This window comes from Brachypodium distachyon, chromosome 3 (genome assembly GCF_000005505.3).
Source record: "Brachypodium distachyon strain Bd21 chromosome 3, Brachypodium_distachyon_v3.0, whole genome shotgun sequence".
Classification (NCBI taxonomy): Eukaryota; Viridiplantae; Streptophyta; class Magnoliopsida; order Poales; family Poaceae; genus Brachypodium; species Brachypodium distachyon.
This window is the reverse complement of record NC_016133.3, coordinates 45278393-45302324: the sequence shown is the minus strand read 5'-3', so window position 1 is coordinate 45302324 and position 23932 is coordinate 45278393. Positions and strand designations below refer to the sequence as shown.

The 23932-nt window shown below is 44.1% G+C and overlaps 5 protein-coding genes and 1 long non-coding RNA gene across 7 annotated transcripts; 4 read left to right on the top strand and 2 right to left on the bottom strand.

Annotated features, from left to right (window-relative positions):
* Positions 1 to 703: 703 nt before the first annotated feature.
* Positions 704 to 1721, top strand: LOC100821835 (dehydrin DHN3). Its single transcript, XM_003574949.4, has 2 exons — positions 704 to 1047; positions 1140 to 1721. The coding sequence occupies exons 1-2, from the start codon at positions 820 to 822 to the stop codon at positions 1461 to 1463; spliced, it is 552 nt and encodes a 183-aa protein (XP_003574997.1). The 5' UTR covers positions 704 to 819; the 3' UTR covers positions 1464 to 1721.
* Positions 1722 to 3589: 1868 nt separating this feature from the next.
* Positions 3590 to 6909, top strand: LOC100821526. The gene is made up of 6 exons (XM_003574948.4): positions 3590 to 4115; positions 4221 to 4410; positions 4494 to 4574; positions 5664 to 5771; positions 5845 to 6114; positions 6493 to 6909. The coding sequence occupies exons 1-6, from the start codon at positions 3646 to 3648 to the stop codon at positions 6586 to 6588; spliced, it is 1215 nt and encodes a 404-aa protein (XP_003574996.1). The 5' UTR covers positions 3590 to 3645; the 3' UTR covers positions 6589 to 6909.
* Positions 6910 to 7480: 571 nt separating this feature from the next.
* LOC112271759 lies at positions 7481 to 10608 on the top strand. The gene is made up of 2 exons (XR_002965101.1): positions 7481 to 7934; positions 10367 to 10608. It is a non-coding gene; the product is annotated as an uncharacterized LOC112271759 (long non-coding RNA).
* On the bottom strand, positions 10433 to 11335 carry LOC100825728 (dehydrin Rab16B). Its single transcript, XM_010237152.3, has 2 exons — positions 10999 to 11335; positions 10433 to 10912 (listed from the first exon to the last, which is right to left on the bottom strand). The coding sequence occupies exons 1-2, from the start codon at positions 11227 to 11229 to the stop codon at positions 10670 to 10672; spliced, it is 474 nt and encodes a 157-aa protein (XP_010235454.1). The 5' UTR covers positions 11230 to 11335; the 3' UTR covers positions 10433 to 10669.
* A 2673-nt stretch (positions 11336 to 14008) lies between these two features.
* Positions 14009 to 19241, top strand: LOC100825420 (3-oxoacyl-[acyl-carrier-protein] reductase 4). 2 transcript variants are annotated; one of them, XM_003572499.4, is made up of 11 exons: positions 14014 to 14341; positions 15053 to 15195; positions 16318 to 16371; positions 17528 to 17608; positions 17701 to 17746; positions 17829 to 17923; positions 18000 to 18032; positions 18138 to 18272; positions 18381 to 18474; positions 18667 to 18749; positions 18850 to 19075. In XM_003572499.4, exons 1-11 carry the CDS (start codon positions 14206 to 14208, stop codon positions 18880 to 18882), a joined length of 933 nt encoding a protein of 310 aa, XP_003572547.1. In that variant the 5' UTR covers positions 14014 to 14205; the 3' UTR covers positions 18883 to 19075. The 2 variants fall into 2 exon arrangements, with proteins under 2 accessions (XP_024317539.1, XP_003572547.1); XM_024461771.1 differs by lacking the exon at positions 17701 to 17746 and having other exon boundaries at positions 14009 to 14341; positions 17747 to 17923; positions 18850 to 19241.
* A 2014-nt stretch (positions 19242 to 21255) lies between these two features.
* Positions 21256 to 22932, bottom strand: LOC100820930 (60S ribosomal protein L35-2). Its single transcript, XM_003574946.4, has 4 exons — positions 22790 to 22932; positions 22574 to 22709; positions 22328 to 22484; positions 21256 to 21520 (listed from the first exon to the last, which is right to left on the bottom strand). Exons 1-4 carry the CDS (start codon positions 22791 to 22793, stop codon positions 21446 to 21448), a joined length of 372 nt encoding a protein of 123 aa, XP_003574994.1. The 5' UTR covers positions 22794 to 22932; the 3' UTR covers positions 21256 to 21445.
* Positions 22933 to 23932: the final 1000 nt, after the last annotated feature.

Below are 23932 nucleotides of genomic sequence, written 5' to 3'. Positions count from 1 at the left end.
GTACTTAAAAACATGGCATGTACCACAATGTACTTGAAAGTGGGACACGGAGAGAGAAAATGAGAGAATCAGAGAAAAGTAAAAAGTAGTCGAAAAAAATAAGTGACTGACATTCTCTGTTAATCTCTTTGCAGTATATGTCAAACTTGATGGGTCTAGGTAAAAACACGTGGGCCAAGAAGGGTTGTGTAGACAGCCGGAGGATCGACCGATTCCGTTACAGCAAGACTCAACTACCCAAGGATGATTTGCTTGTCCGTCCTGTCCAGGGCTATAGCAAGCGAGGCCCCCAGCGCAAGCGGCCAGCTCCGCCTCCAGAGGGTTCGTGCAGGGGAAGAGCACCCCGGCAAAGCCGTATTTTATTCTGAAATAGCAAAACTAGAGAAAAACAGTGTAGATCGATCGATATGGGACAACCAGCTAATCTGTCAAGTCACCCATCCAGAACCGTCCCGAGCCTCCGGTACGTGGCGCCACCGACCAGAGCACGCGATCTCTCCGCCGCGCGGCGCACGCATGCACGCGTCCCGAGGCCGTACGTGGTCCGTCTTTTACGCTGTGGATAACCACCCGCCTCCCGACTCACCACACGCGCACACGTACCCTCCTGCCGTGGCTTGGCCTCCCGATCAAATCAAATCCCGTTGCAACACTCTCCCTCTCGACCATCTCCCGCGCGCGCCGCTATAAATACCCATCCAGCATTACCCTTACCTGCATCGATCACGAGCTCTGTATTCGTTCAAAGATCTTAAGCAAGCTAGCTGCAACACTCTCGGAGAGATATTTTTGGGTAGTTGAAGAGGCGAAGAAGACAAGATGAATCACCACCAGGGGCAGCACGGCTACGGCGCCAACCAGGTGGACGAGTACGGCAACCCCGTGGCCCGGCCTGGCGCCACCGGCGGCATGGGAGGGGCATACGACGCTGCCGGTGCGTTCACGGGCACCGGCGGCCAGGGCCAGGGGCAGCAGTTCCAGCCCACCAGGGGCGAGCACAAGACTGGCGGGATTCTGCACCGCTCTGGCAGCTCCAGCTCCAGCTCGGTACGTATTTCTCAATTTAGAATTAATCACTTCCCAATTCCCATTCTATAGAATAATTATTTTTAATCAATTTTCCGTACGTCGGTGTGCAGTCCGAGGATGACGGCATGGGCGGGAGGAGGAAGAAGGGCATGAAGGAGAAGATCAAGGAGAAGCTCCCCGGTGGCCACAAGGATAACCAGCAGCACATGGCTGCGGGGACCGGAGGAGCCTATGGGCAGCACACCACGGCGGGGACCGGAGGCCCCTACGGGCAGGGGCAGCACACGGCCGCCGGGACCGGCGGAGCCTACGGGCAGCAGCAAGGATACGGAGGAATGACCGGCACTGGGGCGCACGGCGGGCACGGCGTGGACACCGGCGAGAAGAAGGGACTCATGGACAAGATCAAGGAGAAGCTGCCTGGCCAGCACTGAGCTGGTAGCTAGCTAGCAAGCTCCGGCCGGCCGGCCTTCAGCTGCTGTTGAATACTCCATAATAAGATGAACAAAATAAGATGTCCCAGGTGACGCCACGTGTACTGGAGAGTGTCGTGTTTGTATGTCTGCCGTTTGTATGTGTACGTACGGTCTGTGTACGCTCGTTTTGATGAAAGCGCATAGACGCGGTGTGTATGTGTTTAAAATCGTACATGTATTTTGCTTATGTTCTAAATGCAGTTTTGAGTTGGTGAACATCGGCTGCTGGATTACCTGGAATAAGGTTGCATGACCTTAATTTTCGTGTCAACCGGTGTGCCTAAATGATCACAAAATTTTAAAATTTTAATGGTACAGGCGCACGTAAGTTCGAAAGGCCGAAAAATAACGGTGTTTTAGTGCCAATTTTTCCTTTATTGTTTGGTTCCTGTCTTAATTGCCCAAACAATTCATTTGCATCGAGACGAGCATGATTACTGATGGCTACAACATCATACATCGTCACAATGCAAGCTAACTTACGGTTGACCGTTGAACTACTTGTCTATGATAATATTGGGATTCTAATTTGACAAGCATAAAAGAAAAAACTCTGTAAAATCCCAGTAGTGATGTATGTTTAGTCTTAGCAATCACATTGGTATAAAATAACTGCACATAGAATTGAAGAGCTATAAGTAAACTATAACCACCCATGAATTCTGATAAACAATCCGCAAAAAAAATTCTGATAAACAATTGACAAGTGAGGAAGGACAGGACGAAAGCGTACCTCATGGATTGCAAGCTTCCCATCTTCATGCACAGTGCATTTGCAGATATCGCAGTCACTTGGCTGTCTAATACTGTTCCATACTAACTGACTCAAATTTATTCAAATTTATTCGATTATGGAATTTATTCGATTATGGATGTATCTATATCTAAAAAGTGTCTAGATACATTAATAGAAAGCCACTTAATATGAGACGGAAAAAATATCTATCATGCATTTACATAACCCGAAATCACTGACAAGTGTGAAGGCTGAACCATAGTTAACCATAGTTAACCAAAGGTAATCATCACATAGTTAGACGTGCAAACCTTGATAAGGTAGTGCTCTTTGGGCGGATCGGACTCCAGCTCCATCATCTTCACGACGGATTGCTCCATACGATCCAAACATTCTCCCGGCACGTCCGCACAAAACGATTTACGGATCTGGCTCTGGCTGTACCCTTGCTCCCCTGCTTTGGCGGCTCTGCGGACGGCGTCCAAGGAGACCGGTGATCCGCCGCTACAACGTATCAACAACATTCATTCATCTCTTTTATGCAATGGCTAAGCGCATATAAATGCCCCAATATATGGAATATTGTGATGCAATACTCACTGCTGGAGGAAGAGGACCTTTCCGTCCCTGGCCACTAGGCTGAGCTTCACCTCGTTCTTTTGCCGAGGTTCTTTTGCCTGTCCACGTCGTGCGTCGTCGCCCTCGCTCTGTTTGCGGCGGCGAAAGAACCTCTCGGCGATGGCGACTGCTGCGGATTCCGAGGAGCCTTCAGGGAAGAGAGGACAAGGACGACGGGCTGACCGGCGCTGCCCATGCGCTCGATGGTGTCGCGGGTGAACGGTTCAGGGTGGAGAGACGACTCGTGGGACCCCAGCTGGGACAAGGGAGGGAACGGAGACCAGCGCGAGACGTAACCCGCGACCTGCATGATATTCTTCCTTGGCGTAGAGAGGGACAATCGGCGGTTGGACTTACCGTTTCTGCCTCCTGCTGGGAACTTGTGGTCATATGAGTAGTCCACCGGAAATTTCAAGCCGCCGTTTCGAAACCAGTGCTCCACTGCTTCTGGCATTTTAACACTCTTTTGATTCTAAATTCTTAACTCAAATTTGTCAAATATGAATATATTTATTTTTTTAAAACGTCTAGATACATGTAATATTTCGATAACAACTTAGGATCGGTGAAAGTAATCTTCAACTCTTCGTTACTTCGTACGTGTGAAAATATTGAATCCTCCCGATCTGCGTTGGATGAGAGGGCGGCGATTTCTCTTCTGTCGGAAGAAGTTTGAACAGTGGGCCGTGGCAATCTCAGCGGTTTTGTTATTACCACGATTTTTTTTACTATAACCACGAATTTTAAGTTGGGGGCGAGAGAGTCCACCGCCGCCGCCGACCAGCCATGGCCTACCTCCCGCCCCACAAGCGCCACTCCGGCAGCTCCGAAGCCCCTTCCCCTTCCCCACCCACCGCCTCCCTCCGTTCCCTCTCCATCTCCTCTTCCCCCCGCGGCCGCCACCGGCCCCGCCCCGCCAACAACAAGATCATCCACGCCGCCGGTTGCGTCTCCCGCTGGTCCCCGCTCCCGCCTTTCTCCCCCTGCTCCGATGATGCCGAGTCTCTCCGCCTCGAGCCCTTCCCGTGCGACTCCATCGAGCGCAAGACCGGGGCCAAGCCCCTCGTCCTTGTCCTCTCTTCTTCCCTAGAAGGCTACTCCGGCTCCGCGGAGGCCGCCGCCGCCGCCATCGCCGAGAGATTCCTGCCGGACCTCCTCGCCTCTGCGAAGAGGGCGATGACGCACGATGTGGACAGGGAGAAGGAGGATGTGAAGCTCAGCCTCGTAGCCAGGGTGGGGAAGGTCTTCTTCCAGCCGTGAGTCTTCTGTTGTCAATCGCACTCCCCCATTTCTCTGACCTGGGCTTCGAGTTGCCCTTTGATGACTGCGTAAATAATTGCTCTGAGTGATGTTGTTTGTAGTGGTGGATCACCCGTTTCCTTGGATGCCCTCCGCGAAGCCGCAAAAGCAGGTGAAGAAGGGTCGAGGAGCCAGGTCCGTAAATCGTTCTATACAAATATGCCCTGTGAACGTTTGGATGATATGGAGCGATCCGCCGTGGAGATGATGGGACTGGAGTTCGATTCATCGAAAGAGCACTACCATGTCAAGGTATGTTCGTCTAGCAACGTGTTAATTAGCACTAGTTTTTGTTTAGACGAGTGAATGATTTCTGGGCCTGTAATGCATGGTAGGTGTTTGACAAGCATCGAAGTGATTCTACAATATCGTGCAAATGCACTTTGCAAGAAGATGGGAAGCTTGCGATCCATAAGGTGTGCTTACATATTCTGTCCTTTACCTACTGATTACATATTTTGTTTTTTAGAACTTGGAAGGAGATTCTGCATCACAGACTTTTATTCACAAACTTTATGCACACATATTTTATATGGGTGTGCTTGCTAAATACACAGTATGTCCCCCCGCAAAAAAATAAAAAAATACTCCCTCCGTTCCTAAATACTTGTCGTGGTTTTAGTGTAACTTGTCGTGGTTTTAGTGTAAATTTGCACTAAAACCATGACAAGTATTTAGGAACGGAGGGAGTACACAGCACGTGGTATGGGGATCGTACATAGTTTTATGCTTGACAATTAAGAACTCCAAAATTGGGAAGCGGAGTACTCCTATAAGTTAGCATGTATTGAGATTATGTATGATGTTGAATTATATCAGACTTGTCTTGATTGAAAAGACATGGAATGTTTTGGGCAACTGAGATGTAGGAACACATAAAAACATTTGAACCTAGAACCAGATACAAATAAAAATGTTCGTCTTGTGTGTACCATTACTCTCATTGAATCTTGCTGATTGCTCCAGATGTAGAGCGGTGTTTCCTTGTTTCTCTGAAGCAATTGCCTCGTCCTTTATTGGTGTGTAACTGTAGTCCTTGCCTCATTGGATGGTTAGTTCTAAACTCTTTAGGATCTCTAACTTAACACACTGCATGAAAAGTCAAACTCAGCCTGATAGCTTTGTTTTAAGAAGTTACTCTATATTTCTTACCGGTTTAAAAAAAAACTATATATTTCTTACTGTCAGTTTTCTAGAAAGTAATTGAAGCAAGACTGTTCTAATCACTGGCGGATGTCTCTACAACTTGATGGTTTGTAATTCATTTTTGCCTCAGAAGATACCATCAGAAGTTCTCACCTTTCTACTGGGTATATTTTGTGGTCTAATTTTGCTCTGTAGTTTGAGGGAATCGGTACAATTTCATTTATATACTGCATTCAGGCAGTTGGTTAGATTCTGATATCCGATCACATACCGTGGCATTCAGATGTACTACTCAATTCAAGACACTAACTAACAATGGTTGCGCTTCTCATTTTTCTCGACTGTTACTCTTTGTGCAGGTTGAATTGAACCAGATACGACAGTTGGTGGAAGACATAACATGTATGTCCAAAGATCTTGATTTAAGGCTCATGTTGAGTACAAAAAGGATACTGAAAAACTTAGACGTGAGTTCTTACTCCAAATATCTTGAGCCTTTCTTTTACATGCTTTTGCAGACTCATTTTTTACCACTTGCAGACTGAAGTGCAAAGTGCTATAGAGACCTTAGTTTCTTCAGCTATTGTTGATCCTGATGTCAAAGGAGGACTTAGATGGTCACTTGGGAAAGAGTCAACTGGTGAGAGGTTCAGCATAGTTGGAGTGTGGCATACAAACTACAGAGCTTTCAGGAATAAGACTATAAGGTTTAAGTTAAGGCATGCTGACCGGTTTGACCACCGAAGCTTGACTGGAGAAGTTTCAAATGAAGTTACATTCAAACTGATTGGCATATCTAGGAGACTGCAGGTTAGTTAACGATAAATTGACTCCCAAGGCAGTAGCATTGCGCATCTGTGACATTCTTGGGCAAGTTAATAAATCTTCGGCTACATGTCTCTGGACTGTATGCTTGCTTTGATTTGTGTTATCCATTTCACTTGTACCTAATGTCCAAAACCCAAACTGATTCCCTCAGAAAGAGAAAACAAGTCCTGACTAACTTTAAAAAGAGTTCAGTCTCAAGTCTCCCTCTTCTTTGTACGCGTATTTCATATCCATACCTAATTAATATCCTGTTTTTTGTTCCAACATATGGATACTTAGAATTGGATTATCACTGTTATATTTATTTCGACGGGGCATTTAACAGGACAGTGGCTGACTGTCATTTCCTTCCTTTTCCAGGATGGTGATCAGGAGGCCGACGCTGTAAAGCAGATGCTGGAGTCCGCGGTGCGGATGATCTGGGACAGCGCTTTGAACTACAAGCTGGCACCCTAAGGTCGGCTATGCTGACAAGTATATTACATAGTGTGCAGCACAGTTGCTTGACGATGCTAATGTCCTCCTTCAAAGTGCACTTTGGTTTGCAGCCCTGATGTATATATTAGTTGTTGTTTCTTGTGAACTGGCCTGGCGGAATCTTTAGGCGAGTTACAACTGTAAGATCCTTTGTACTTCTGTTTCCCTTCTCTCGACCTTCTTCCGCGGTGCATTATTCTGGCTCCAGTGTGTGATTCTAGTCGCTCCCAAAATTAAACATTCATGAAACTTGTGTAACTTCTTTACTATGGATATAAATAAAATACAAAAATATTTTAATTTCTAAAGAACAATATTCATATATTTTAGAAAAATGCTCTAAAGGGAAAAAAATTCTCTTCTATTTTGACTTAGTGTTTATATAACTAAAGCCAAAATATAAACTTGCCACTTTTCATATAACACTATTAAAATGCATGAATTAGTGGTATTCTACAGTTTACTAAATTTGATGTCGACAAAAATATAATCTAGACTCTATTATTTCAATCTTAATTTGTTGATTCCCCTCGCGTGTGACAGCTGATTCGACATCAGGATACATATGAAGATAGGTGAAGCCATGATACTGAATTTGATTTTTCACAATGCCAGGAGAAAGAAATATGTAAATTTTGGCGATTGGATAGGATCCTTTAGATAATACTTGCTCTTTTGCAAGTGCTCTATACATAATCTTTTTTTTCTGGCGGGTACATACATAATCTTTTCTACATCTTTATTACTATAAACACACAGTTTACCATTGTTCACCGTCCACTCACTGTAAGCCGTTGGATCTTATATGCACGAGCGGCTTAGATCAAACCCCCATCCCACCCATCCCGCGGGGGAAGAAAAAACTACCCTCGCACCCATCTCGATCGCAGCGGAAAACCGTCCCCGCGAGGCAACGCTGACCCCCCTTCTCTGCCGCGACGCTCTGCCGACGAGTTAAACGACTCGCCAAGACGGTGCGGGCTGATGGCAGGGGGCCGCTGCCACCGTAGTGAGATCTGTTTGCTTGGACTTGAGCCTCTTGCCACACGCAGCCGCCGGCCATGGCCGCCGCTCTCATTCGAGCTCCCCCGCCTCATCTCCCTATCTCTTTCCTCACGCGCCGCCACCGGCCGCCTGCTGGTTGACCTGCGGCCCCTCCAGCGCCGCCTAATCCCCCATCCGACGGGCGCCTCTCTCCTCCATCACGGTGGCAGCCTAGCGGCGCAACCGGCGCCTCCTCTCCTGCACGGCGGGCGGCCTAGCAGCGGCGGTTCGGGCGACTCGTAGGGCGGCGTGCTGACGTTTCCCGGAGGAGCTCCATTGAGGTTAGGTCTCGTCTCTCTTCTTCCCTCCTGCTCAATTGCAACTTTGCAAGGTTAACAGAGGATTCACTTCTTTGCTTTAAAAGTTGCCTTCTCATCTATCACTTACACTTAGGCATTATTCTGAACAGTTGTTTTCCTCTGGACCTAAAGATTTTTGTTTCGAACAAATGTTGTATAGGTGGCAATGGTAGTTAAAAGGAGTTCTTTAGCCGGCCACATGCTTGGTCTTTTTCATTATATACCACAAGGACAAGAGGTTCTAATGTTTGAAAGATTGTGGCTTACTGACTAACAAATTATCGTGCACCAACCATTCGTTTGTTTGGATGAGAGATCTATTTTTACATACTTGATGACTGCTTACTCTCTCTGATGGTTCGTGTGTGAATTGTTCTGGCTGATATAATTGCAAATGCTTCCCAAATGTGACAAACAGATTAACGAAAAGAAGAAGAGCAAAACAGTGTTCGGTATCCCATTTTCATTCATGCAAAAACTCCTTTTGATAGTTCTAATTGTACTTTAGTGCATCCTTTGCATTAGAAAATGCTTAGCACATCAAGCTTGTGTTCTGAGAATAGAACATCTACAATGAAAAATAGCTAGAGGAGTAATTGAAATCTGAGGAACAAAGGCTTCTGGAGGACATAACCATTTTGGTGTCTAAACACATTGTTCGACAAAGAGAGCTTGTGTGTGCGCGTTTTTTGGAATTTTTGTCTATTACTCTTAAATGACAGCCTCGTATTATTTGAGTATGTCTTCTTTATTGGCTCCAAGGTGTATAAAGCTGCCCTAACTTTAGAGTTCCATCTGCTTTGAAAAAGACAACACTCTGAAGTTAAAATAGAAATATTTGCTATATTGTACCCAAAAAAACTCCTTGCAGCTAGGAAGAACCGGCAGCATGCTTTCTCTCTTCACCATAGTTTCTAATGGTTCTTCTTTCCTATGACATATCTCAATGAAATGAAGTCCAAAATTCTAAATAGGATTATTTCTTTGCGGGAAAGAATATATATTTTAATCAGATCACTAGAAAGTAGACACGTGCGTTGCTAAGTTCTGAATGGCAAGTCATCGCACGTGCATAGGTAGTTTGTCCGGCGAGCGTACTTTGTTTATTTTGTGTAGTGTCATTGTTTTATGTGTCGAGAAATGTATGGTGCCCATGCTTGTCAACAAGTTTGATGCAGAAGGATATGAATTGTGTGATAATAATCTGATAATGTCAGTTAAAGATATTTAATTCTTTTAAGAGGTTGTATGTTTAAATTTTAACTACATGAATAAAAAACAAAGAAGATGCACTTCCTCCGATCTTAAATTGTTGTCGAAATATTAGTCTTTTCGTCCGGATACTTTTTTCACCAGGAGATGGATGCTATATAATTTTTAGAAGGTATTGTTGTTTTCTGAGAGACTAGAATATAGGCACAAAATCTCCGGAAGAAATATTTTTTAAAGGAATGTTTGCTGCTCGTCAAAGAACTCCAAAGAGAAAAGGTTTTGATACATGTCTTCGAATGTATCAGTTTATTTTGTTGCTCCGTTGCAACGCACGGGCATTTCGGCTAGTATATGTAAAATTTGCCGTAGGTCATTTGACCTGTCGTTTTTCCTTAAAGAAAGGTGAAGCCATGATCAACGTTTGGCTTGTAATTCTGATACCTTTGGTGTGAGTACCCTTAGTGATGCACGGAAAGGGTCTCTCGGGTAGCTGTGTCTGTTCGATGGGTTTTGCAGATCTTTTGATTCGTTTTTTCTACTTTTGGTTTGATTGTCTCTTGCTGGTTCCGTGCTAGTAGTGTACTCCATACGATTTATGTTTTTTTTTTCTACTTTTGATCTTCATAGAATTTGTGGATCTCTCGGTAGTCTGTTGCTGTTCCATAGAATTTATGGATATTTTGGCGAATTTGGAAAATGTCATTACAATTCCAATCCTTTACAAAACGTCATTTAGGTGACATCTTTCAACCCACTTACGGACATTTTTAGAAAAATCTACATAATTGCAGTGGCATTTTCTAAAAGATACAAAATTGAAATGGTGTTTTTCGAATTCATAAAAATTGCAGTGACATATATCGAATTAACTTTTTTTTTATTTCTGATCTTCGGTGTTGGTCTGTTTATAGAATTTGCGGTTCATTTTTCTACATTGAAGCAGTGGTTCAGGGATTAAGAGCGCATTGAAGCAATGGTTTAGGAAAGTCGTATATTTCTCAATTTACTTAAAAATAGTTATTTTTCGGTCAATAATGATAGCCGTCCGACTATCTATCTCATCAAACAATTGTTTATCTCATCAAACAATTGTTAGCAAAGTAAGTTAACTCTCGGTCGCCATATTAATAATATTTTTTCGGCCGCTATGTATTTAACTTGTTGGCTGACGACTCGTTGCTTTTCAAAACCAACTCGTGCAGGCTTGGTGGGTTCGTTATCATCAGAGAAATTGAGTAATGTCGAAAGGCAAACGATACAGCTAGATATGGTGCTCCGAAGCGGCTCAACGCAACTTGGCATGTATATGTGCATTCAGAACATGAAGCAAATACACGTGCGATACATGCGCTTCCGTGAAATCAAAGCGTACACAACCACACAGTAACAAACACGACACTGCATAAAATACATGGATGTCACCGGCAGACATCTTATTTGTTCATCTCATTATTCAAACAGCAGCCGAAGGCCGGCCGGCCGGCCGGAGCTTGCTAGCTACCGGCTCAGTGCTGGCCAGGCAGCTTCTCCTTGATCTTGTCCATGAGTCCCTTCTTCTCGCCGGTGTCCACGCCGTGCGCCCCGGCGCCAGTGCCGGTCATTCCTCCGTACCCTTGCTGCTGCCCGTAGGCTCCTCCAGTTCCAGCCGCCATGTGCTGCTGGTTTTCCTTGTGGCCGCCGGGAAACTTCTCCTTGATCTTCTCCTTCATGCCCTTCTTCCTCCTCCCGCCCACGCCGTCGTCCTCAGACTGGACATTGATTAACGACGATTAATTAAACCGTATACTACTACGAGTACATGGTAAGAGACTAATTTAAATTGAGAAATTCGTACCGAGCTGGAGCTGGAGCTGCCAGAGCGGTGCAGAATCCCGCCGGTCTTGTGCTCGCCGTTGGTGGGCTGGAACTGCTGCCCCTGGCCCTGGCCGCCGCCAGTGCCCGTGAACGCGCCGGGAGCCTCGTATGTTCCTCCCATGCCGCCGGTGGCGCCATGCCGGGCAACCGGGTTACCGTACTCGTCGACCTGGTTGGCGCCGTAGCCCTGCTGACCCTGGTAGCGATCCATCTTGCCTCTTAAAACCTTCTTCTTGTTCAATCTCTCCTCTGAACTATGTATGCGCTAGCTTTAGGTGAACGGAGAACTCGATCGTGATGAAGTGAAGGGTAACGCTGGATGCATGCATATTTATACTGCAGCTAGCTAGAGACGATTGTAACGATCAGGAGGCCCGCCACAGTATTGGGGCACGTGTTAGCGTATGGTGAGTTGGAAGGCAGCCGATGCGAGTGGTTAAGCTCAACATAAAAATGAATCCGTACTGGACGCGTGTATGCGCCGTGCGGGGAGCCGCGTGGGTGTCGGTGGCGCCACGTATGCAGTACGTCTTGGGATCTTTCGGGAAGGATTTTGCTCTCTGGAGGGATGACTCGACAGACCAGCGTAGGGGAACAATGATGAGAGCATGTACAAGTTGTACCACGCTGCAAAGTTTGAAAACAGAAACGGAAAAAGATAAGGTTACACTCCGAAAATGACAACTAGAGCTGAAACTTGATGTCGAACTTGCTATTACTTTGGACGATCTGGAAAACTATAAATGACTGCTTGTTTTTAGAAATGTTTGCCTGACGTTTTTTTAATACTTTATCCGTTCAACAAAAAAAGTCTCAACTTTGAGTAAATTTGAATGCATCTATATACTAAGTAATGTCTAGATACATTCAAATTTTGACAAACTTGAGACATCTTTTTTTGGACGGAAAAATAGTTAAGTTGTTTTGCCCATTCGCTGAATCTTTGGTCTATTCCGCAGGTAAGAGAGGAAAGCAGATATCTGCTCCAACGGGGAGCAAGGTTGGATGAGCATGTTGCTAAGGAGGTCTTCGAGGCGGCACATGGTTGGCATCCTCTTCGGCGGCGGATTGCAGTTCAGATCTGATTCCTCTTTGCAAGATGATGGTGGCGGCTTGGTTTCTGTAGCATGTGTCTCTACTTTTGATGCAGTGTTGTCATGTTTGTTTTGTCGCTCTGTTTGACCTAGAAGGCTGTCTGGTCTTGTTTGTTAGCAGTTGGGAGTGCTGACTGCAGGCTGTGCTACTTCCAGTCGTTTGTTTTTCCTTCTGCAGTTAAGGTTTAGGCTAGTAGTTTCGCCTTCCTGAGCCTGTTGCTGCATCAGCCAGAAGTTACTGTAATCTGGCTTATGCTATTGTTCTTCCCCTTTTTTCTTTGTGAACTCTGAAACATCTGGATTTCTGTTGATGGAAGCCGGAGGAGGCAAGCCCCTCTATTTCAAAAAAGTAAAAATAAAATAAAATTAAGAACCTTAAGGTCGTCGAACTTGTTAGCTAGTCAAAGAGCCCAGCAGTCGAGTGGATTGATAACTGTTGAGTTGTAGATTGGAGAAAGTTTAACAAACCAGATTTGAATTATCGATGACGAACCAATCCGAGTGGAGGAGAAAAAACATCCTCAAAAGGATCCCCATGTTGCCTAGCTTCAACCGCAACAAACACAGTTTGCGACGAGCATGCATAGCACCCCATTGACAAATGCTCCGAAACCGAAAGGATCATAACAACAATCCAGTGTTGTCTAGTACGCGAAGGTTTCATCCCCAACATCGCCATCAAGGGTTTCCCCACCAGAGCACACAATAGTAACACATATCCCGTCGACGCATTCAACTGCCTGGAGCACAAGATCTACTCCAGGAAAGGAACACTCCGTCCAAACCCATGAGCATGAGAATCCACAGCAATTTCTTCGCCATCTTGACCGTCACAAGGCACATCCTCCGCAGTGGATCTCCAATATCATGGCCGACAATCTGTCGAGCTAGGGCCAGTACAAGAGTAGCTTAGATCTGAGAACATGCAGTTTGTGTCAATTTTTATGAATTGATGCAAGCAGTTTTACACCTTGGGTGCGTTCTTGTTATCCTTCTGGTCGCGGAACCTATGTGGAGGGTGAAGAATGATAGTGGAATCCGATCGCGGTATCGTTTTTTTTAAAGATGCAAACAAATCTTTGTTTTTGATTTCAACCTATCGTTAGAGCATCTTAAGCAGAGTCCTTGAATTTGAGTCCCAAATCTTCATATGAGGAGTCCTCGTGACGGCTTCTCCGGATTGGATCTCTTTGTATCTACAACTTCTTAATTAGTATCTCTTCCTCCCGATTTGATTTTTTGGATTTTATAGCACACGAGTCTGGATTTGGAATTTTTGATTTATAGCACGCTAGTTTTTCTTCCTTCATCTTGGATTTATTTATCTATCAACTTGTTATTGCCCTTTCTGTTCCATCGTGGGAGAAGAATCTGAGGTGACGTGCCGGCAGATTGAGTGAATTTTTTATTACTTTTCTCAATTTGGCATCGAAGCATCTACTTGCTTCGGTTCCCATTTCTTAAAATTTGGCAACGAGTCGGCAGTGTGGTATGCCGGTGCCAAATGCCAATTTTTGGATTTGGTATACACCGTGGAGGCTCTCAGACCTCAGGAGAGATTTAGAGGCTCTACTTGACCTATTTTTTCAAAAAAAACCCTTAAATTTGATTATGAGGATGAAATGCGAGACTACCTGAGATGCTCTTGCCCTTCAACTTATGGGTTAACCAAAACGGTCTTTCTCACTCTCCTCTCTCTCCTTTCCCACTCCTCTCTCTCGTACGTGGCTATATGAATAGCTCAGGGTGGTGACGATCTTTGTAAACTTAATGGGAAAGAAAAATGCTCTAGAGATGATGGCTGATTCGTTGTTTTCCTGTATTTTCCTATGTGTGTTTCAAACTTTCAATAGTGCACGTACGAACGCTCCCGTCCTCGTTGCCTCCGCCCCGAGCCTCCGGAGCTTCCAAGGCAACAAGACCCGCACCTTTTTCCCACCAAGCCTCGCCGAAGCCCCAACGGCACCTGCCTACTGGAGTAAACAAACAGACACGCCTCCGCCACCTCGCCGTGCCGCCCGCTGCTCTCCTTGGCTCCCCCGCCTCCACTCTACCCTTGCGCTCTCCTCCCCCGTCCGACGGTCGGACACCTCATGGCTGCCACCGCCGCTGCGGCGCTCGCCTCTCCGGCGGCCGTGTCCCGTTCGCCCGCCGCCGCCGCACCGCGACGGGGCTTAGTCAGCTTCGCCCCCGCACTCCGATCCGGCCGCCGCGCCGTCACTCTCTCCGGTACGGGGTGCTGCAATTCAAATGTGGTGTTGTGATAGTATGCTCGTTGCGCTGCCGATCTGGGGATTGGGTAGCCTGGCTATGTGGTTCTCAGTCTGGATTTGTTGATTCCTGTTGGTCACTTGGTTGAGTTATGGATTGAGTCGGCAATGTGGATCTGCTCTGTTGTCAGGAAAATCTAGTAGTGCGGTTCTGCTTTTGGTTGGTTACGATTGTAAGGTTGCTCACTGCTTGACTCTGTCGAAATTCGAACGGATAAGTTCACTCTTGAATTAAGGTGGTGCGCTGGAACTTGGGTGTCAATTAGCTAGTTAAGGTTTACGGGGATGCTTATTTTAACCCGTTGATTTAAGTATATCAGCTAATTATGGTGGATGCTTATTTGAACTACTCTTACTATCTTGTTAATTTGAATGCTGGAAAACTAGAACTCCCTACTAACTTTGTACTAAATCCCCGACACTTATTATGGATTGGAGGGAGTATGTGGTATTAAGGTTTTCAAAGGTTGGGGGCACCTCCTGTGGGTTTATTTTCTGTTCTTAAGATGCTCGGTCACTTAGCTTCTATCTGTCCACTATTTGGGGATTGCTATTCTCTCGCCTAATAGCGAAACAATACCATATTTCAAGAGCTATAGTCTGATCATGATACTTTTCGCAAACCGATGAGGCATGTTTCATTTTTTGTACTAAGTTATCTTATTTTCAGGTGTAAGAACTCATGTTGCGGCTGTTGAGCAAGCGGTAGTACAAGATGAAATAAAGTTAGAAACTCCAGTTGTAGTTATTACAGGTGCTTCCAGGGGAATTGGAAAAGCCATTGCATTGGCTCTTGGAAAGGCAGGCTGCAAGGTTAGCATTTCAAGTGATTTCTTATATATCACAATCAGCATTGGTTTGTGCTACTTGCTAGAGCAAACTGAGAGTTCATCAATTTAAATGGCTCGTTGTTGGCCTCTAAACTTGTCCCAAGCGGCCAAATAATTCCCTAAACATAAGCCCATATACCTGTTTAAATGCTCACTCGAGATCTCAAGCAGACCATGCAGACCTTCCGAGCCAAGTCTATCGGTCGATGTCAGACATGGACTGTTATGTGTTAACCATCATGCGACTCGTATGAGGATGTTAAGGCCAGGTGAATTCATAAGCAATAAAATACGAAGTTATAAGAACAATATGAGTCAACCAAAATAAAAATTTACACGTGCTATATTGCACAGACCTAACTTAGTGTCCTACCAACCATTACTACCATTTGAAAAGGCCTTTATATATAAAAAAAATCCATTTTGTACCTAGTACCAATGCTAAAATTTTGTTGCAAAAAAACCACATTGCCACCTTGGACATCAACCCGTTACGTCAGCTGTACGATCTCTCTTTGTGTTCTTGGAACCTCGAATGAATCACTAGGACGATTATAGGGACTTAAATCTGGAAATTGTAAGATTTAGGGGCCTACTTGATCGCGCTAGACAATTGTAGGGACCTGAATGTATTTTACTCTAGAACATCAATGAACAACTGCTAATCCAACCAACATATTATGTTTCTCCCTAAATGATTCTTCTTTGACAGTTTGTGCACCACTGAATAGATACGGTAGCAAAAGGTTGAACCACATGTTATATTCTGAAAGAAATTTACTATATTTATATAAGTTTTAAATAGGCTCCACAAAGATGAATATAAATGGCCAACTGCAATCAAGTATATTTTATTCTAGTTGCTTAGTTTTTATACTGAGCGTATAAAAGTATGAATTATGCATAGTAATTTTTTTCTGGTGTTTAGTTATACATAGTTATACTGTTTTTTTCCTGGTTATGGTTATTTAGTTGTACAGCACGAATAGTATTTTTTTTCTGGTTATTTAGTTTTAAATATGAATATAGTATAAACACTAGACTTCAAACCTATATAAATGCTATGCACATCAAAGATTTCTAAAATCTGTCATTCAACTTTCAGGTGTTGGTGAATTATGCCCGGTCTTCAAAAGAGGCTGAAGAAGTCTCCGAGGAGGTAAACTTACTGTCTGGCACTGGTTCCCTGTGGAGACACCATGGAGTCTTAACTATACTTGTAATTGTAATACAAGAATAACAGGAAGGAAACAGTCTAAAAAAAGCAACCGCATGATGCTATGCTATTGCTGCGTGTAAATTTTTGCAGACTGCCATCTGAGTAACCATATTTTGGGTGCATCACCTTCTGATTTTCTGTCCAATCCATTCTATATTGATGGAGTTAGATCTTTGTTTTCTACTGGTTCTTCCTGAAATATTCTTTAAATACCTTTGAGTTATCATTAGAAAGTGTATCTTGTCATCAGGAACTATATATTGGCTTAGTGATTATACTAACAACCCTAATAAGGTAGATTAACTAATGACCACTCCATCGTAGCCTTCTACTCTATGTATGTTGGATGATAAGTATAAACATGTGCAGCCAGGTATACTTAACAACTGACAAGGAGTCACCATGCCAATGTAAGCAGTGCATTCTATTATGAAGTGTGCTGGGTATACATGACAAGAAATTGCCCAGTAAACGTAAACATGGCATTGCACTATTGAGTGTGTATTTAGCCTGTGCTGGTGTCTCGACACACCACAGAAGTTATGTTTAATTGCTTTGTCATCTCTGGATTTGTACATGTGTAAGATAATGTAGTCCTATCTCTTATCACTTTAGCATCGTTCAATCCTTTTATCTTGATATATAGTGCACTGTAGAATAGATCAATCCACTTTAGAGGAAGTACTAACACCTCTGAGGTAGGGTAATTACTGATTTGTCATCAGGATAGAAATAGCTAACATTCAGGGACTACATGGGAATAAAGTGGTCATTTATCAAATGTCAGAACCTGTTATATCCAAACATATCTTGATTCTCGAATACTTATTAATGGTGCTTGTAAATTTTAATGAACTATGGATTATCAAATAATCATGTTTGAAAGGATTATGAAGACATGTACAGATCAAACATGAACAAAAAAAACAGAGGCACACATTTGGAGATTTATGTTTAACTTGTCTTATCTTGTCCATAAAACTCATCCAAGTAGATATGTTGCATCCAAGCAAAAACTGATATTTATCTTACATATTGAGGCATCCAAGTAGATAGGTTGCATCCAAGCAAATACTGATATTTCTATATCTTACAGATTGAAGCATCTGGAGGACAGGCCATTACCTTTGGAGGAGATGTTTCCAAAGAAGCCGATGTGGAATCTATGATAAAAGCAGTAAGCAGATTTTATATATGAGCAACTGATTTCTTCATATCCTTCTTTTCTTCTCTATAATTCTTAGGAAAACAAATGCATAAATGTTCCAGGCTGTTGATAAATGGGGAACTATCGATGTACTCGTAAACAATGCAGGTACTGCCTGATGGAATCACACCTTTTTGCATTTCTCCAGTTTGTTTCGCTTTCAATACTTCAAATACCAAACTGATATCAGGGATCACGCGTGACACGTTACTGATGAGAATGAAGAAATCACAGTGGCAAGATGTAATTGATCTGAATCTTACAGGCGTGTTCCTTTGTACACAGGTGCTTCTTTTCTCCTTTTCCCCCATTTTGCTATTTCGATTATGGTATACATCTCACTGCAACATGTTCTTTGCAGGCTGCCACGAAAGTAATGATGAAGAAGAAAAAGGTATGGAATATTTTTCTTCATAGGAACGTTATTTCATTATTAGTTTCCTGTTGTTATGCTGTTTTTCATAACGTGTACTCATTTTAATGTGGGCCCACCATGCAGGGAAGAGTTATCAACATAGTGTCAGTTGTTGGTCTCACTGGTAATTTTGGTCAAGCTAATTACAGTGCTGCCAAAGCTGGCGTTATCGGGTTCACAAAAACAGTTGCCAGGGAATATGCGAGCAGAAATATTAATGTGAGCATACAGTCTCAGTTATTAATGGAAAACTTCTTGTTTTACCGGGGTGAAACTTTTTTAGCTAGTCGTTGTATGGCTGAAGCATTTCTGGATATTTCTGGTCAGGTGAATGCTATTGCTCCTGGGTTTATTGCATCAGATATGACTGCTGAACTTGGAGAAGAGCTTGAGAAGAAAATATTGTCAACTATTCCCATGGGTATACATTTATTTGTCCTTTGGCACCACCAACTCTAATCAAATTTGGTTTTCAGAAGACTAGTGAAATATGTTTCGTAATGTTTCATCAAACCTGAGCAGGAAATACAAGTACTATGAATCTTAGTTTTATTGAGACATGACTGTCAGTAGATCACACTTCTGGTGCTAACGTCCCTATGCAATTCGTCAGGGAGATATGGTCAGCCAGAGGAAGTTGCCGGATTGGTGGAATTCTTGGCTCTAAACCCTGCCGCAAGCTACATCACGGGACAGGTGTGATGTCTACTGTTTGTATGTGCATTTTGTTTTCATTTCGTGGTTACGTGGACAATTCTCAGCAAACTGCTTTTTTGCCTCGTGGTGTCATGTCCAGGTTCTTACCATTGACGGGGGGATGGTCATGTGAGGCTTGAGGAAACTTTCCAGGCTCAAATTTGCCCCCAGGCGTTCAGTCCTATCTTTTCTGCTTTGTTTTCAAAGCCCCAAGCCTACTTTATCTGTAAAACTATGTAGTTGGTTCTTTTTTTTTTACTTCTGGTAAGGGACATCTTTTTTTCACGTGCAGCTGTAAGTTCTAAAACATGAGAATAAGGGGCTAAAGTGGAGGTAGGTCAGTCGTTGTAGTTCTGATAGGAGGAAATTTGTTTTTATCACCATGTTCGGTGACAGAGATGAAAATATCGGCAAAGTTTGAAGGGTATGGCAGAATCTGTATGTTTTTCTGCCTCGAGTAAAATGCATCAGAGGTCTCAAATCTTTCGTAAAGGTTTCAAGTTAGTTCTAATTTTTTGAAATTGCATATTTGAGTCCCAATTGTTTCGTAAGTGGTTCAGCACATGTACAGGCTTTGCTGTGCTGCTGACGTGGCTATCTGGGTCACATGTCAGGTGACAAGGTGGACGCTCTTTTGCTAAAAAAAAACATGCCTCTTTCTTCCTTCTTAGCCCTTCATTCTCTCTGTCTCTCTCTCTCTCTGCTCCGTTCACTCGCCCGCCTCCTGCGTCGACCTCCTCGCCCTCGACCACGTTCCTCCTCGTGCCCAACCACGCTTGCGTTGAACCTTTTTGCCAAAGGAATCGTCCTCAAGCGCTGTTAATTGTCGCCACCGACCTCATCTTCTCCAATTCCGACCGCGACAAGGTGGACGCTCTTTTGCTAAAAAAAAACATGCCTCTTTCTTCCTTCTTAGCCCTTCATTCTCTCCGTCTCTCTCTGCTCCGTTCACTCGCCCGCCTCCCGCGTCGACCTCCTCGCCCTCGACCACGTTCCTCCTCGTGCCCAACCACGCTTGCGTTGAACCTTTTTGCCAAAGGAATCGTCCTCAAGCGCTGTGAATCGTCGCCACCGACCTCATCTTCTCCAATTCTGACCGCGAGCCGGCGCCGCTCGATCTCCCACTCCGGTGAGTCCGGGACTCCACCTCTAGTGTCCTAAGCTCCACAAAGACGTCATGAAGCTTATGGTGCTCCTCGTCTACGCTCCCGTGGACCAAGTCGAACCCATGTCGTTCCCCTGCCTCAACCGCCGCGCGCCGCCATCGAGCAGCTCCTGCGATGCTCCTCCGCCGGTCCCCACCGTCCCTTCACGTTCATGGTGAGACCACCTTCCTTTAACCTCTCTTTGTTGTGCGAATAGTCCCCTGTAGCGGCCTGCCGCCGTGTGCCTTCCTCTGCCAATAGACCCCACGAGCAGAGCCGAGCCCCCCACCCCCCCCCCCTATCAGGGCCGAATGGGAGAAGGAAGAAAGAGGCAGGGGTTTTTTAGCAAAAGAATGTGTCACCTGACATGTGGGCCCAGATAGCCACGTCGGCAGCAAACACACGCACAAACCACACTAGGACCTGTGATGAACCACTTATGAAACAATTGGAACTCAAACATGCAGTTTCAAATAATTAGGACTAACTGGGGACGTTTACGAAAGAATTGGGACCTCCAATGCTTTACTCTTCTGCCTCTGAAAGATGAGACTTATCTTCCGTTTGCTACAATCACTGGCCTTTGAACGCTTAGTTATGTTCTTCGCGCATATTTCTTCTTTGTTGTACGAGCTCTGCTTTTATTCACAAACTTCTTCGGGTTGGGCTACCACATTTTCCATTAAGCAATGGAAATGACAGTACGTTAAGTCATTAGGGGAAAAGAGGGAGCTGGTTTGCTCATTATCAACGAACCCACTATCATTTGTCGTTTTCAACCACACGAAACGAGAACAAGGATTCAGACGCAAGGAGCAAGGCTTGTTTTAGTTTAAATTTGAAACAAAACCAGGACAAAAATTTAGAAACAAACAATAAAAAAAAATTGACAAGTGAAAAAAGCAGGAAAGGCTCCTACTGCGCCGTATTAAAAAGGAGGCTCAGGTTACAGGGGTCATATTTACATATTGAAAAAAAATAAGAAGAAACTAGAAAAAGCCAACAAGCAGGTCGGACAAGAATTTAAAAACAAAAGGAGTATATTGTTAAAACTTCTCTTCCATACTTCAAGAGATCACCCCTTAATTAAGGGGGCAAGTATCATGTAAGAGTAGGTTGTGCGCTTTCCTCCGTTCCAAACAATGCACATGATTGGAAGGAGGCATTGGCTTCCCAAAAGATTTAGTCTTCGACAAAAAATTGTTAAGATCTCTGGATAACACCCAAACACACTTTGATCAGCCGAAATTGTTAAGATCTCTGGATAACACCCACACTTTGATCAGCCAACCGGAGCTTCAGCAGGAAAAAAAAAGGCAGAAAGTACTGCTTAACAAGCAATGCTATTCACCGTACGAGGATTAAAAACATGTCGATCCCCACAAAATGAGATGATAATGCAAAATTAGATATCAACCTCAGCACAAGGAAGTACTTGAACGAAAGATTCGACAAAATGGAGCATCACATTGTACTTAGAACACAACAGGCGTCCATACATGATAACATACTAGTTCAAGAAACTCTAAACGTAACTCTCATGTTGCAGACCTACGCCTTGATGGCATATTTCCTCATGGGGAAATACTTCTCACGCTTCTTTTCCCTCTCTGTCTTCAGAGAAAGCTGTAAAACAACAAACGAAAATTGTAAGAACAAAAGGAACAAGCAGAACACAACAATTTCAGCTGTTTTGGGGGACTATTTCTTATATAGTGGGAAAGGTGTTGCTATTTCTCATGCGCCTAATTTTTAAGCAAATGGCTTAAATCTCGTGGACATAAGAGAGCCGCTGGATTAGTATCTGAACGTCATTCCAGTTTCTTTCCATCATTCGTTCTGAATTTTAAAGCACAAACCATGTCCATGTCCAATGGCTGAGGAATCAACTTATATCTAACTAAACTCAGGCGACTTAGATCTAGCTAAACTCAGGCGACTTAGATATAGCAAAACCATATAGTCAATACGAAAATTTGGTGCTTCCAGAGTCTTTGCCACAAGTATTGCAAGATTGTCAAACAGTCTGCATGAGACAAGTATACTACCAATCACAAAACTATTAAAAAATTGCAAAATGCTTTAAGACCGCATTTCCATGTGATACATACAAGCAGAACTAGTTAATGTCTTCCAAGAGTTCCATTGGGGAACCAGCACGATGATAAATCACAGATTGTACACTTACTAGTAGCTGCTCTCAACAAATTGATACAATTGACCACCACACTACAGTTTAATGTTCAAATTCATACATGGCAATCTAAGCGCCTACCAACATCAGATAATACTAAAGGGTAAGAAGCGACCTTGCCATTTTCGCAAGCCACCGATGCTACTATTCAAACTTTCATATGGGAATGAACAAAACCTAATGGCATGCAAGGAACATGTTTGTTACTGTGGTTTGGTTGTTGGGGGTGTGTGGCATACCTGATGTTTGGTGAGGCGGCGGCGGATAGCGCGGGTCTTCTTGGGGCGGAGGTCGAGGGGGAGTAGCTTCTTGTTCTTGTACGCCTCACGAAGAGCCGCCTTCTGCTTCTGCGAGATCACCGTCAGCACGCGCGCTATCGACGTGCGCACAACCTTGCTGCAACCAAGCAGACCACAGATTTTAAGTCCTCGATTCGATTTGCGATAGGGGCAGAAATCGAGAAACAGAGAGCGAGGGGAAAGTACATCTTGGAGAGCTTGTTGGGTGCCCCGCCGGTGACCTTGGCGACGCGGAGGAGGGAGAGCTCGGCCTTGAGGTCCTTGAGCTGGCCCTGGAGCTCCGCCTTGTTCTTCCCACGGAGTTCGTGCACCTTGATCCGGGCTGCAAATGACGCGGAAAAGCAAGACGGTTAGATCCGCTGTTTACCGGTCCGTTCACAGTGGATTCTGGCAGCTGCTTACCCATTGCGACGGTGGCGACGAAGCGGCGGCGGCGGCGGGGGAGCGAAGATTACAGGTAGGCGGTGCCAAGGGAAGGGGCGAAGATGTGGCGGAGGCGGATTTTATATAGGAGAGAGGAAAGCCAAAACCCTAGAGTGAACCGAGATGGGCTTTTGGGCCTCGTTGGGCTCGACGCAAGATTATCAGGCCTTCAGTCACAGTACGTGGGCCGTTTAAGGATTTTCCCACTTGGCTTCTCTCTGCTATTTTTTCCGCTTGTCGTTGCAGAAGAAAAAAAAAAGTTTTCCCATCAGTTCCTTATAAATATTCTAAAAAAACGTTCCATAAAATTTCTGCCGGATTTTAACTTCTTTAATCACTTTTAGTGAGTATATTCCGTCATTCTCCATTAGGTTTATTCTCGGCTCTTCTTTTGTATCTTCACTATGTCAGTCAAAAAACTCTGAGCAATGAGTCAATGATACTGTTAACATCACCATTGGACCGTGGGCGTGATTTAGGCTGGTTATAGTGCTAGTGACATAGGTTGTATCATGTAATGTCACATAAGTATTTGGTTGATGTGGCAATCATTAAATGAAGAAAGATATATTTGTAATATTATGATACCGGTAACATAACGTTTTTTAAGGCCTCATGTGTCTTATAAATCAATAAATGAAGGTCATATGATACCATGGATATGATATCATGCATTATGAAGGTAGTAACATAGAAATAGTACATCCACTATGACCAACCTTAAACCCATGATACCAGTTCGCCGTCCGTCTATTTTTTTAATTTGCATTTTGTTTAATCATTGCCACATGATTAGCATAGAGAAAACACCTTAAACCATGTTCTGTTTGTAGGCCATATCTGTTTGCACATTCCCTTCATCTTTTCCCCATCAACTTTCTTATCTCCTCGTCTCTGATCATAAACTCTTTCTTGCGTCTTCACCATAGGCGCCATGGAGCTCACTATCATAAAAAGAGGAGATCACTATCATAAAATTTGATATCGAGCTCGGATCTGGTACCATAAAGTTTGGGTACTCTTCTCATGGATGTGTGGTATGTTGGTTCATTAGTGTACCGAACGAGATATTTGTCATGTATCAGGATGTACCTTTCATATACCACAATTTACATCTCATGT

Coding starts and splice junctions, on each gene's coding strand:
- LOC100821526 (XM_003574948.4), top strand. CDS start 3,646: ATGGCCTACCTCCCGCCCCACAAGCGCCACTCCGGCAGCTCCGAAGCC. Junction 4,116..4,220: donor GGGAAGGTCTTCTTCCAGCC/GTGAGTCTTCTG, acceptor TGTTGTTTGTAG/TGGTGGATCACCCGTTTCCT. Junction 5,772..5,844: donor GGATACTGAAAAACTTAGAC/GTGAGTTCTTAC, acceptor TACCACTTGCAG/ACTGAAGTGCAAAGTGCTAT.
- LOC100825420 (XM_024461771.1), top strand. CDS start 14,206: ATGGCTGCCACCGCCGCTGCGGCGCTCGCCTCTCCGGCGGCCGTGTCC. Junction 14,342..15,052: donor CCGCGCCGTCACTCTCTCCG/GTACGGGGTGCT, acceptor TCTTATTTTCAG/GTGTAAGAACTCATGTTGCG. Junction 15,196..16,317: donor TTGGAAAGGCAGGCTGCAAG/GTTAGCATTTCA, acceptor TTCAACTTTCAG/GTGTTGGTGAATTATGCCCG.
- LOC100820930 (XM_003574946.4), bottom strand. Junction 22,485..22,573: donor CCCAACAAGCTCTCCAAGAT/GTACTTTCCCCT, acceptor GCTTGGTTGCAG/CAAGGTTGTGCGCACGTCGA. Junction 21,521..22,327: donor GCCGCCTCACCAAACATCAG/GTATGCCACACA, acceptor GTTGTTTTACAG/CTTTCTCTGAAGACAGAGAG.
- LOC100825728 (XM_010237152.3), bottom strand. CDS start 11,229: ATGGATCGCTACCAGGGTCAGCAGGGCTACGGCGCCAACCAGGTCGAC. Junction 10,913..10,998: donor GCAGCTCCAGCTCCAGCTCG/GTACGAATTTCT, acceptor ATCAATGTCCAG/TCTGAGGACGACGGCGTGGG.
- LOC100821835 (XM_003574949.4), top strand. CDS start 820: ATGAATCACCACCAGGGGCAGCACGGCTACGGCGCCAACCAGGTGGAC. Junction 1,048..1,139: donor GCAGCTCCAGCTCCAGCTCG/GTACGTATTTCT, acceptor GTCGGTGTGCAG/TCCGAGGATGACGGCATGGG.